Raw genomic sequence first — 13,323 nt, 5'->3', positions numbered from 1 at the left:
TGACACTTTTCCCTTAAGACTAGTTTTTTTTTATTTTGTTTTTGTTTTTGTTTAATTTGATGCCAACTAAACATCTAATTTTTGTTATCCTTATTATTTATATGTTTGCTTTTCACTTTGTAGTAATCGTAGCAAATACTCTAAGGAAGCAGGAGATCTCACATCAACTGTTAATTGGATCACTTGGTTTAAAATTCCGTTCTGGTATTATGTCCCCTTACCACATGTATTTGTTATTTTTCCTGCTGACATGACCAAACACCGGACAAGAAGCACATAAAAGAGGAAGGATGTATTTTGGTTCAGAGTTTGAGAGTGAAATCTATCCTGGCAATAACGGCATAGCAGCCCAAGAGTGAGGGAGCTAGTCGACAGCCACAGACAGGAAGCACAGAGCAACATATGTCGGGCTCAACTCTCTTTTCCCTTGGACCCCGGCCTATGCAATTGTGCCAGCCATGTTTAATGTGGGTCTTCCTCAGCCAGGCATTTCTGGAAACATCCTCCTAGATATTCCCATAGGTGTGTTTTCATGGTGATTCTAAATGCAGTCAGGCTGACGATGAAGATTAACCATCACACCTAGCATGTGCAAGGCCCTGGGTTCCATCCTAGCACAGTAAGAAAACAGAGCAAATGGAAACCCATGTGCTTAGCCCTGGGAGACAGGTTCATACAATACCATGTGGACCGTATCAAGCAGTAATAATTGAGTGGGAGTCTAGCAATTGGCACTATGTTTTGAGTTGTGTGGGCTTTTCTGCTTTTCCTTTTCTATTCCTGTATAGCTTTCTTTCTTACTCTGTGGCTTGATGTGTAGCTGGGTGGCTGGCCCCCGATGTCATCCTCCTCCTTTTCTGGCTACTTCTTTTTTTTTCCTCTCAGATTTCTCCTTCTGTATGTTCTCTGCTTGCCAGCCCCACCTATCCTTTCTCCTGCCTTGCTATTGGCCATTCAGTTCTTTATTAGACCATCAGGTGTTTTAGACAGGCACAGTAACACAGCTTCACAGAGTTTTAAAAAATGCAACATAAACAAAAGTAACACACCTTAAAATAATATTCTACAACAGAAAACATATCAGTTGGGGCTTACTTACAATTTCAGAGATTTAGTCCATTATCAGCATGGCGGGGAGCTTGGTAGCACCCATAGACAAGATGCTGTAGGAGCTGGGAATTCTACATCCAGGTCTGCAGGCAGAAGGAAGAGAGAGTAAGCCTCTGGGTCTGGCTTGGGCTTCTAAAACCTCAAAGCCCACCCCCAGTGACACAAGTCCTCCAACAAGGCCACACCTCCTAATCCTTTCAAATAATTCCACTCCCCAGTGACCAAGCATTCAAATCTATGAGCCTCTTCTTATTCAGACCATCACAGCTTGAATGTTAATTTTTTAAAGAAAAGGCTTTAAAGGTGTGATAAAAGAATAAGGAAATATCAGCCTAGTTGTCTACCAATAGATGGATAAAGAAATGTGGATATATACACAATAGAGTTTTTTTTTTTTTTTTTTTCGAGACAGGGTTTCTCTGTGTAGCTTTGCGCCTGTCCTGGAACTCACTTGGTAGCCCAGGCTGGCCTTGATCCGCCTGGCTCTGCCTCCCGAGTGCTGGGATTAAAGACGTGCGCCACCACCGCCCAGCCACAATAGAGTTTTATTCAGCCATAAAAGAGCAAAATTAATACCACTTTCAGGAAAATGAACTAAAGATCATCATGCTGTGTGAAATAAACCAGACTGAAAAAGACAAACAGTGCATGTTTTCTCTTATACATAAAAATCTAGATTTAAAAAAAAACAAGACATAAAAGTAGAAACTGTACGTACTATGTGGGGTGAGGAAGGGTACCAACAGGGAACAGGGAAGAGGGACAGAGAGAGAGCAATGTGGCATGACTATGATGGAAACTCATGGTATTCAGGGATGAAAAATGTCACCCTAAAAAGTATGATTTTGTACAATGAATACAAGCTAATAAAATAGTTAAGAAATATAAAGGGACTAAATGAAGCTGAAAAAAAATGAGTGGGTTGAAATAACTAAACAAATACCCATTACAGTCCATATCATCCTGTCCTTGTCCCAATCCTGTCAACTTTGGAAGTTCTCTTATGATAATGTAATTATGCTCTAGTAATAAAAATACACTTACCCTCCAAAGTGGAACAAATCAGTCTTATTGCTTCTAGTGCCGAGTCTAAATTCTCCTTTAATTTGTTAAAGAATTTTTGTTCCTCCTTTAATATTGTCATGATCTTGACTTCATATTCTGCACCATTTACCACCAATACACCTAATATATGTAATATATGAGAAATGGAAAAAAAAAGGGAAAAGTCAATGTTAGTTCATATATAAGTAATATAAAAATAGACACAGATCCTAAAGTTATTATTTGTTTGAGACAGGATTCTCTGTGCTGTCCTGGCTGTCCTGGAACTTGCTATGTAGACCAGACTGGCCTTGAACTCACAGAGATCTTCTCTCTGTATCCCGAGTGCTGTGATTAAAGGCATGGACCACCATGCATGCTTAGCTCCCCATCTTTATGTACTGTATGTTTTTAAACGAGCACCACACATTGTATTTGTAACAGAAAATGTTTTTATTCCTTTGGAATCTGAGCTCTTAACATGTCCTACCCACCTGTGCCTTGGTTATAAATGAAAAACTGAGTGACTCCCAATTCTGCTGATCTGATTCTCAAACTCATGTATTCTGGCAGTGGGATTAAGAAACTCCTTATCTTGGCACAGGCTCATAGTATTACCTCATTGTAAGAACTCTGCAGCTTCCTTGGTAACCTTTCATTCTGGCTTTATAGCTCTCATTACCATATAATTTATTATCAAAACCAGAGGCTCAAAGAGTAAAGTGAAGCTTTATTAGTATTTATACAAGAACAACAGGTGACTATCAAAAATGTCCTAGGTCACCAGCAACAGAAGATCGCCCTATTAATACAAAATTGAAAGAATATCCACTATTCTGGGAGACCAATGAATTCCATGCACATCAGCCTTCTTGCCTTCTTTGGTCAGAAGCAATCTTTTGGGACAAGATAAAAATGCATGGCACTCAAGGTGCCTCTGTCTAGTGCTTCAGGCAGAAGCTACACCAAAAAAAAAAAAAAAAAAAAAAAAAAGGCAAATTCAAACCGAAGCATGTCACAGGAAGAAAGAATCATTGTCCTCTCTTTGATAAAATCAGCCACCAGCAGATAGCTGTCCAATGCCTCTGGATTAATGCACCTGTGCAGTGATTCAGACTGGCGGCGGCTGCTGCTGCTGGAAAATGCAGTGCTTGGTACTGTCAGTGTCCAGGTCAGCCTGGATAAGGGAAATGCAGGCTAGTGAAGACACACCAGGCACAATGGCCATGCTATTCATGATCCCACTGAATAAGCACTTGGGTAACTGGGGAAAGATGCTAGCTAAGGGCAGTCACATGACAAAGGAAGAGCCCCTTCTCTGGTGATAAAGAGTCACGTGAGACCCAAGCATTTGAATACTCCAGCGTCTCACCGAGGAGCCTATTTACACATGCTTCCCTTCAATTTCTCTCATCGGGGTTTATTTCTTCCATGTCCTCACCACGTATGCAACATTCCATTCCTGCCACAATTATGGCACATCATCCTCTAGGGAAAGTCAGGAAACATCTGTATGAAGTTTTGTACCCTGGAAGGCCTGTTCTTCTCCACTGTCCCTAAGCAGAGCCACAACTGTTCCCATCTGAATTCACAGCAATCTGCAAATCACCTTCCTCTTTCTCCTTCATAGCCAGTGAGTGACGCCATGAAGAACTCTCAATGTCTCAGCAAATGGGAGCTATCAATCACCTGTTAGATGCATGCGAGGCCATTTTTATACACATCACTTGTACTTCAGGACAGAATCACATCTGCTACAGATCACATCTGGCTTAAACATTAGAGATAACACATGTCTAAAGGCAGCCAAGTTTTCACGGTCACCCAGTGCTCTGGGGGCAGGTCAGGAGAGCCAACTCTCAGCACTGTTTGTATCACCTATAACACGCAGAAAAGCTCTCTTTGCCCTGGGTTCCAGTCTAGCAGGGTTTTCCCTGAATATGTGTGTGTATATATATACATACATACACACACATAGCATCAGTATAACAGGTGAACACAATGTCCCATGAGATGCTGTTCAAAAACCAACTCGCTGGCAGTAGGTTCATAGAGTAGATAGAGTCCTGGGGGAAAAACAAACTGTTTCTGGTTTTGTTCTACCTATGAGGCTAGTGGAGCAGTGAGGGGGAGAAATACTTTCTCAAATGAACGGCTGCTCATTAGCTATGTGTCCATGGCTAGATAACCCTGGGAAGAGCCTCTACCGAGCTCATGGAAATCTCATCGGTGCCCCAGATTTTCCGGTCTTCTGAGCAGTTGGCCGGATGACCTAAAGAGAGGTGGTCTACATTTTCCAGCTCAGGTTTCTCAGGAGGCAGACTTTGTGATGTAGACTGAAGCGTAGGAGGTCTGTCGGGAAGTGATCTAAAATCACCACCTTTAGAGAAAGTGAAGGAAATAAGACTGGGGAGAGGCAGAAGCAGGCAAAACTGCAGCCCCAATGAAGCCTTCAGTTGATTTCACAAGGAACACTGGGGTGGGAGAACCTGACAGACAGAGCTGTTCTGAACTGGGGAAAAGGGACAAGTTCTTGGTGCCTCTGAACCACTAGCCTTTGGGATAGACTTTCCCCAAAAGGGGGTGTAAATTTGGCAGAGGGCAACTCCTGGCAGATACTGGTCCCCTTGAGAGGAAACAAATGCTTCAGTCCTGAAAAGAGAATCTCAGTGGCACACGCTTGGCAGCATCTCCACTAGCCCCACATCCTTTGAGGGCAATGTCCTAGGTGTGCCATATTGATTTTATTTGGTTAATTTCATTTGTTTACTTATTTGCAATACTGGAACTGAGCAGAGGCCTCATACATGCTCGGCAAGCAGTCTATTGCCATGCTATAAACCGAGCCCTTGTTATATCAGCCAAAGAGGGCCCATAATCAAGTATCCATACCCAAAGATTCATTCCAGCCCAGTCATTTGAATAGGGTTTTCTCCGACGGTAACCATACTTTCTTTCTCCAATTATAAAACCAACCATTTGGCTTTTGCTTCATCCTAACCAAAATGGAGGAGCCCATTTCTATGGCAGCATCCCCTTCCTGAGACCTCCAGACTCCGCTTAGCTTCCGACAGGGATGCAATTTTCAGTGCTGTCGTTTACAATTTCTTCTGGGCCCTGCCTGAAGGTGGATGAGAAACTCGTATCTCATAAAGTCACCCCAACAGACCTCTTTCAGCAGTCTGACATTTTGCCATGCATGGTTGAGATTGTCAAGTCGACCAGATATAGACTCACCAGAGACAAGTCTCCGGGTGTGCCTGTGAGGAATTTTTCTAGGTTAGACTGAGGTAGGGAAGACCCACCCTAAAAAAGTGGGCAGCACAATTCTGTGGGCTAGAGTTCCCAACTAGATGAAAAGGAGAACATGAGCCGGGCTCCAGCATTCCTCATTCTCTGCTTCCTCACATGGGTGCCTTGTGCCGGGTTGCCACGCTTCCCCACCATGATGACTATAGACAAGAGCCTGAACTATGAGCCACGGTAAACCCTCTAGTTGTTTTTATCAGGTGTTCGACCATAGCGATGAGAAAAGTAAGACAGATTCATTCCTCTACAACAGGGTAATGAATCTCTAACCCCACAAACTTAATCTGAGAGACGTATTTTCTGTATACTTGCCCTGCCACTTTCTGAAAGAGGAATGTTAGTGTCTGATTCAAAGTAAGGATCTGTCAGCCGGGCGGTGGTGGTGCTCACCTTTAATCCCAGCACTCAGGGAGGCAGAGGCAAGTGGATCTCTGTGAGTTTGAGGCCAGCCTGGTCTATGTCATGAGTTCCAGGACAGCCAAAGCCTCACAGAGAAACTCTGTCTGGGGTAGGGGTCGGGGTGGAGGGGGAGAAGTAAGGGTTTGTCTACTTCTTTGTATTGTGGAGTTGTGTCTTTTTTGAGACAAGTTCTCATATGGAGTAACATTTGCCTAGACCTTGCAGTCTCTTGCCTCAGCCTTCCAAGTCATGTGATTACACACATGCCCTAACCTGCCCAATTTACCACATCATCTGTCCATCTATCACTACACAGTGAGCCCTTTCTTCTTTTTTGTTTGTTTTTTGTTTGCTTGTTTGTTTGTTTGTTTTTGTTTTTTGAGAAAGGATTTCTCTGTGTAGCTCTGGCTGTCCTGGAACTTGCTCTGTAGATCAGGCTGGCCTCAAACTCAGAGATCACCTGCCTCTGCCCCACCCACCCCACCCTCAGTGCTAGGACTAAAGGCGTGCACCTCCACCACCCAGCACAACACCACCTTCCAAGTTCTAATCACACAAAGCAAAATTCAGAACTAAGCAAATTGCCAATTTGTTCATAAGTGGTCAATAATGCCTATCTTTCCAGTATTCTGAGAAGTACATTAAGTGCCTGGGTGAAAAGCCCCAACTTTGCTGGGCATGCAGTAAATGCTTACTAGAAGCAAACGCTTTTCTTCTGTCTTCTCCCCCAAATTGTGCCATAAATGTCTGTTTAGTCCCATCCCATCTCGTTTAAAGCAGTAAACTAAGCTATGGGATGGACTCAGTGACTTTGGAAATGGTAACAGCAGCCCATCCCTCAAGTTCCTGACTCTCTCAGCTTCTTGAGGGGAACAAGCCTCCATCAGATGGATCTCATTCCTTTAGCTCAGGAAAACCAGATTTCAAATCCCCAGAGCTGCCACTCAGAACACTGCAAACGTCTGCTGGTTGCCTAGCCCACCCGAGCCTCAGTCAGCTCCCTCGTCTGGAAGGAAGGGGTCTCACGAGGACTAACAGTGCATGTAAGCATTCTGCATGCCACCAGGCATGTAGTAAATGCTAATTTATCACCCATCTTCAGTGAACAGAGGGCTCAGTATGCAATGGTTAACTGTGTAGTACTGCTGAAGATGCTTAAGATTGTTCATTATTATTAATGTCATTATGACCGTTGCCTTGGAAACGACCACCCAAAGTGTGTAATGCTGTGAAGACAGCATGGTTATCCAGCCTAAAGACGCACCAATGGAAAAGCCATCATAACTGTTCTGTAAGTGCATCTATCTATTGTGTCCTTGTCAAAAAAATGACACCTTAGTAAGGTTACATATGATCTGACTGTTACCATAGAGATGCAGAGGATATTTTAAATACATTTAGCTTAACCTTTAATATCATTTTTTTTTCTGATTTGCAGTTTCTGTAATCTAACATCTATTTTTGCGATCGAGACCTTCGGAGTGATTCCCAGGTAATGAGCAGTACCTAATAATGCTGCAGTTTTTATGTATTTGCTTGTTTTAGTTTTACTGTTTCCTGGCTTTACTGTTTTGGCTGGTCTGGAACCCATGCTCCCTCCATCTCAGCACAATGCCTAGCAGAGAGAAGATGGGGTATGCTAATCAAGGTCCAAGAAAGAGCTATTTGCTTGGCCACAGAAGGGAAAAATCACACTAAGATAACTGCAGGCCAAGAGAAACTGTAACACTACAACTAAGTGTTCTAGTAAGATGTTAAAGTCAACTAGAAAACAACACTCTAAGTGTCTAGACTAAGAAATAAGCCCCCTCTCAAGGGAGGTCCTACACAGAATCCCAGGTGAAGAGACCTGATGGGCCTCAGCAGAGAGTAGCTTCCAGTACACACACACACACACACACACACACACACACACACACACACTCACTCACCTGTGTGCTCACAAATATACTCACATACATACCCACACACTCACACATACACCCTCACACACATTCACAAATGCTCAGTTACCACCAGCGGGATAGCCAGGCCCTGAGCCTGTAAGGGTGGCACCCCTCACTCTGTAGCCTGAGACGAGAGGATCACTTGAGCCCAGGAGTTCCAGGCCAGTCTGGGAGCACACTAAGGCCAGCTCTCCCTGTGTGTCCCCTTCCCTCTGAATGTGCTGTTGGTGAGTAATGACACCATCCTGATGGTGACTCTTCCCCACACTTGGCAGTTCTCTCTATTCCTTCAAATTCCCGAGATGCCACATCTTAACAATTGCCAAAACAAATCCAGTCTAACTTTTAAATAGATCTTGGACCTAACCACTTCTCTCCATTTCTTCACTCACACCATCACTTACAAATACCTTAAAACTGGTTTACACACCCTTCTCAGTTCATTCTTCACACTTAGTCAGCATCATCCTTATAAAACGGCCATCCTGTTTCACAACCATGAAACTCCTTCTTGCCTTTTGCCTAGACTCCATGCTCTCTACTTACTGTAAGCATTTTCTTATCTGGCACATGCCCATCTATTTTCCCCCCCCCTTTTTTTTTCCTCAGGGCTAGAAAGCAAACCCAGGCCTCATTCCTGGTAGACAAAGGGCTCTACCATTGAACCACATCCCCAATCCTCTTGGTACCTGTCACTCCTCATTTCTAATCACACTGACTCTGGAGTTCCAGTCACACTGAACTAGGTTCCATTCCAGAATGTCCTGGAAGGACCTCAAGGTTTCTTCATACTTCTGTGGCATCTTCTCCATGCACATACATCTCCCTTCGCCTAAAACACTGTTTCACCAGTCACTTTCTCCACTCCCAGGCATCACTAGCCGACTCCTACCCACAGTTGGGTCTCTCCTCTGCACCACTCCCAGGCATCACTAGCCGACTCCTACCCACAGTTGGGTCTCTCCTCTGCTCCACTCCCAGAGCTCCTTCACAATCCCTCCTCTCCTGATGGTCACACTCTTCTTCCTGATCAGCCTCAAACATTTAACTACCTTAAGGACTGACACTAGGACTTAGCACTCTAATCTGTGTGACCAGCAAGGCAGCTAACCATTCTAAGATAGCTTGATTGTGAAATTAATGGGCAGAGTGTGAATAATGGCTTCTTCTTTGTTGTTCTTATTCTAGCCCAAGTGTCTACCTGGTAGTCGCCTTCCTTTTTGTCTTGATGCTCACATTCATCAGCATTCTAGTTCTGAGCTATTTCTGGTACACCAAGATTTATAGACAGTTTATTTTTGAGCCACTTCACAAGCCTCCTACAAAACTGAAGAAGAATTAGGAAATCTGAGAGTTAATTCTGGATATAGATAGATAGATAGATAGATAGATAGATAGATAGATAATGTAGATATATGTAATTATATTGAGAATGTGTGTTTGGCTAAGAAATATTAAATGTAAGCTCATATTATTATTAAATTGAAGATCTGAAAAATGTTCTTAAATTATTCCTCCAAATAACATATATTACTGTTTGTTATTGTTGTTATTCATTTTAAAGATAGCATATACACTGTTACATTGCATTTAACAAATAAAAATCAGAAGCTGGCTGGTAGTGGCAGCGGCAGTGCCCGCCTTTAATCTCAGCAGAGGGAAGACAGAGGCAGGTGGATCTCTGTGAGTTCCAGGACAGCCAGGGCTACACACAGAAACCCTGTCTCCAAAATAAATAAATAAATAAATAAATAGATAGATAGATAGATAGATAGATAGATAGATAGATAAATAGATAAATAAATAGAAGAAGAAGAAGAGGGAGACGGAGGAGGAAGGAAGGAAGAAAAAAAAAGGAAGTAGCCAGCTCTTCCAAATTCCCAGCATCCACATGGTGACTCACAGTAACTCCAGTTTCAGGGGATCTGACACCCTCTTCTGGCCTCTAACAGCACCGCATGCATGTGGTACACAGACATACATGCAGGCAAAACACCTGTACACATAAAATAAGAATAAAGAAAAATAAATAAATAATGGGGTTTGGGGGGTTTGGTTTTTTGTACAGTTTTTGTTTTTTGCTTTTGGAGACAGGGTTTCTCTGTGTAGCCCTGGCTGTCCTGGGATTCCCTTTGTTTACCACATTGGCCTCCATCTCACAGAGATCCACCCACCTCTGCCTCCTGAGAGCTGAGATTAAAGGAATGGGCCACAAGGCCCTAAATAATAGATGTTTAAAAAGAGATTTAATCACCCTGATAACAGCTTGTGTTGGAGAGGATGTGGAGCAAGGGGAACACTCCTCCACTGTTGGTGGGAGTGCAAACTTGTATAGCCACTTGGAAAATCAGTATGGCAGTTTCTCAGAAAATTGGGAATTAATCTTCCTCAAGACCCAGCTATACCACTCTTGAGCATATACCTAAGGAATGCTCAGTCACACAACAAGGACACATGTTCTACTATGTTCATAGCAGCATTATTCATAACAGCCAGAACCTGGAAACAACCTAGATGACCCTCAACCGATGAATGGATAAAGAAAATGTGGCACATATACACAATGGAATACTACTCAGCAATGAAAAACAATGACATCATGAAATTTGCAGGCAAATGGATAGAACTAGAAAATATCCTGAGTGAGGTAACCCAGACTCAGAAGGACAAATATGGTATGTACTCACTCATAAGTTTATACTAGTTGTAAAGCAAAGGATAACCAGACTGCAACCCATAGCTCCAGGGAGACTAGCTGGCAGGGAGGACCCAAAGAGGGACTCATGGATCACCTTGGGAAGGAGAAATAGATGAGATCTCCATGAGTAAACTAGGGATGAGGGGTGGCAATGGAGGGTAGGGGATAGGGGATGAGAACATAAGAGAATGGGATAGTTGAGCTGGAGCAAGGATGGAGTGGGAAAGCAAAGAGAGAGATACCATGCCAGAGGGAGGCATCATGGGAATAGAGAAACTGGGTGCTAGGGAAGTTCCCAGGAATCCACAAGGATGACCCCAGCTTAGACTACTAGCAATAGTGGAGAGGGTGCCTGAGCTGGCCTACCCCAGTGATCAGATCAGTGAATATCCTAACTGTCATCATAGAGCCTTCATCCAGTAACTGGTGGAAGCAGATGCAGAGATCCACAACCAAATACCAGGCTGAGCTTTAGGAGTCCAGTCAAAGAGAGAGAAGAGGAATTCTGTGAGCAAAGTGTGTCAATATCATGATGGGGAAACCTACAGAGACAACTGAACCAAACTAGTGGGAACTCATGAAATTTAGACCAACAGCTGTGGAGCCTGCGTGGGACTGGACTAGGCCCTCTGCATAAGTGAAACAGTTGTGTAGCCTGATCTGCTTAAGGGGCCCCTGGCAGTAGGATCAGAATCCATCCTTAGTACATGAGCTGGCTTTTTGGAGCCTACTACCTGTGGTGGGACACCTTGCACAGCCTTGAGATAGGGGGGAGAGGCTTGGACCTGCCTCTACTGAACGTACCAGGCTCTGCTGACTCCCCATGGGAGGCCTTACCTTCTTGTAGGAGGGAATGGGGCATAGGTTGGGGAAGGGAGACTGGGAAGAGGGGAAGAGGGGGATCTGTGATTGGTATGTAAAATAAATTTTAAAAAATATTAATTTAAAAAAAGAGATTTAGCTGGGCGGTGGTGGCTCACGCCTTTAATCCCAGCACTTGGGAGGCAGAGGCAGGCAGATCTCTGTGAGTTCAAGGCCAGCCTGGTCTACAGAGCGAGTTCCAGGAAAGGCACAAAGCTACACAGAGAAACCCCGTCTCGAAAAAAACAAAGAGAGAGAGAGAGAGAGAGAGAGAGAGAGAGAGAGAGAGAGAGAGAGATTTAATCCCATTTCTCAGGAGAGGGGCAGAGTAAGTTGATAGGGAGTTTAAAGTCAGCCTGGGCTACATAGTGAAACCTTGCTTCTTAAAAAAAAAAAAAAAAAAAGCAGCAGCCTAGTCGCCTAGGTCAGTTGATTGAAGCCACCGCTGCCTCCAGATATAGAGTAGTGGTGACATGATCAATGACGATCAAAGACTTTGCCAATCACTTTCCTTTCCATATACTTTTTTTTTGAGACAGGGTTTCTCTCACTTTCCTTTCCATCTCAACAAACTGGTAGTTCCTGCCAGCCTAGCAAGTCACCCCCAAACGGAAGACATCTAGGACAAAGGGTATCCCTTGAGACTTCCAGCTATGCTATCTCTTCAGGTGGCTGGCAATTTTGAAATGGAAAATGGGCTATCTCAAGACCTACTAGTGGAACTGCGTGTTGTTCTTCAATAGTGGCTACAAATCCAACTGAAGCAGTCAGTGCAGTCAACTAGTCACAGTTAATCTAGCAGAGAATGAGCCATGGGGAGCCAGAGAGGAGCAGGAGATGACCTCTCAAACTTCCCCGTGATTGATCAGAAAGGAGACTAGTAATTCGGAAAACATAAGTCATTGTCCATTTGGGCCACTACCTCAGTGGAGGTGACAGAACTGTATTTAGGTGTAACCAAACACCTGTAAACCAGGATCTGAGAAAGGAAGGATTTATTGGGACTCAGAGTCTGAGAAGGTACAGTCCATAAGACAGGGAAGGCATGGTTTTGTTCAGAGCAGTGAGAGTGTGTGGCTGCCGCAGTTCCCATCTCAACAGATCAGGAAACAAAGAAATTGCGATGAAAGTGGAACCAGGCTGTCACCCCTAAGACCTGCCCTCCAGTAAGGCCTGGCCTCACAAAGGTTCCACAGCATTCTGAGACAGTGCCACCAGCTGGGGACCAAGTAGTCGAACTCCTGAATGTGTGGGAGGACATTTCCCACTCACACCATAACACTGAGTTGGCCAAGGGGACCCCCATGTCTGGTGCTCAGACACTATTTGGTTGCTCCCTTCACCTTGATCAGACAGCATAAGCAGTAGAATAAAAGAGAAGCGATGCCTGGCCACTTCCTACTCGGCCGTTCCCCTCCTCTCTCCCGCCATGTCAGGAGCAGCCTTAGGAAGAAGCCAGGAAGCCACAAATTCAAGCCTCCCACAGACAGAGCAACATGGTCAGCTTGAAAGCCTACCTCTATTCCTCAATGGAGCCAGTAGGTATAGGGCGCTACCGACACAGTGGTCGGCAGCTCAAGAGACTTGGTCTATATATAACTGCCATTGGTCACTGTAACTGCCATTGTACTCCTAGACTCGGGAAACAGAAATAACGTTCATTTTAAGCTGCTGTGTATGTGGGCTGATTTGGCATACAAGAAAACACCGCTAGCAATAGATTGCAACTCTACCAGCCTTTGAAACCTTTGTGGCTTTGGGATTGACCGGACTAAGGCAACAGCAAACACAAATACACAAGAGCGGGGATGAGGGGGAGGCGTGCTCAGGGGGAGGCATGGCAGCAGCCGCTGGAAACTTAGCACACTTATGCAGCACAAACAAGGAGGCAGGGGAGCTAATCCGTATAGTGGTCTCTGTAGGGGGCAGTCTCAGCCTGCAGTCATGTGGGAGAGG

The 13,323-nt window shown here is 44.3% G+C and overlaps 1 protein-coding gene across 2 annotated transcripts in view; it reads left to right on the top strand.

The window, feature by feature from the left end:
- Positions 1 to 9,183, top strand: part of Catspere (catsper channel auxiliary subunit epsilon) — a 111,760-nt gene extending 102,577 nt beyond the window's left edge. The window contains exons 21-22 of one of the 2 annotated variants that reach the window (XM_059280086.1): positions 7,301 to 7,354; positions 8,997 to 9,183. In XM_059280086.1, coding sequence (XP_059136069.1) covers positions 7,301 to 7,354; positions 8,997 to 9,150 — 208 coding nt within the window. In that variant the 3' untranslated portion in view covers positions 9,151 to 9,183. The remainder of the gene's footprint in view (positions 1 to 7,300; positions 7,355 to 8,996) is intronic. The other variant, XM_059280087.1, reaches the window with a different exon arrangement.
- The last annotated feature ends 4,140 nt before the right edge of the window (positions 9,184 to 13,323 follow it).

The sequence above is a fragment of the Peromyscus eremicus genome, chromosome 15, assembly GCF_949786415.1.
Source record: "Peromyscus eremicus chromosome 15, PerEre_H2_v1, whole genome shotgun sequence".
In the NCBI taxonomy this organism is placed as follows: domain Eukaryota; kingdom Metazoa; phylum Chordata; class Mammalia; order Rodentia; family Cricetidae; genus Peromyscus; species Peromyscus eremicus.
The sequence above is the reverse complement of the archived record's forward strand: the minus strand, read 5'-3'. Positions and strand labels throughout refer to the sequence as shown.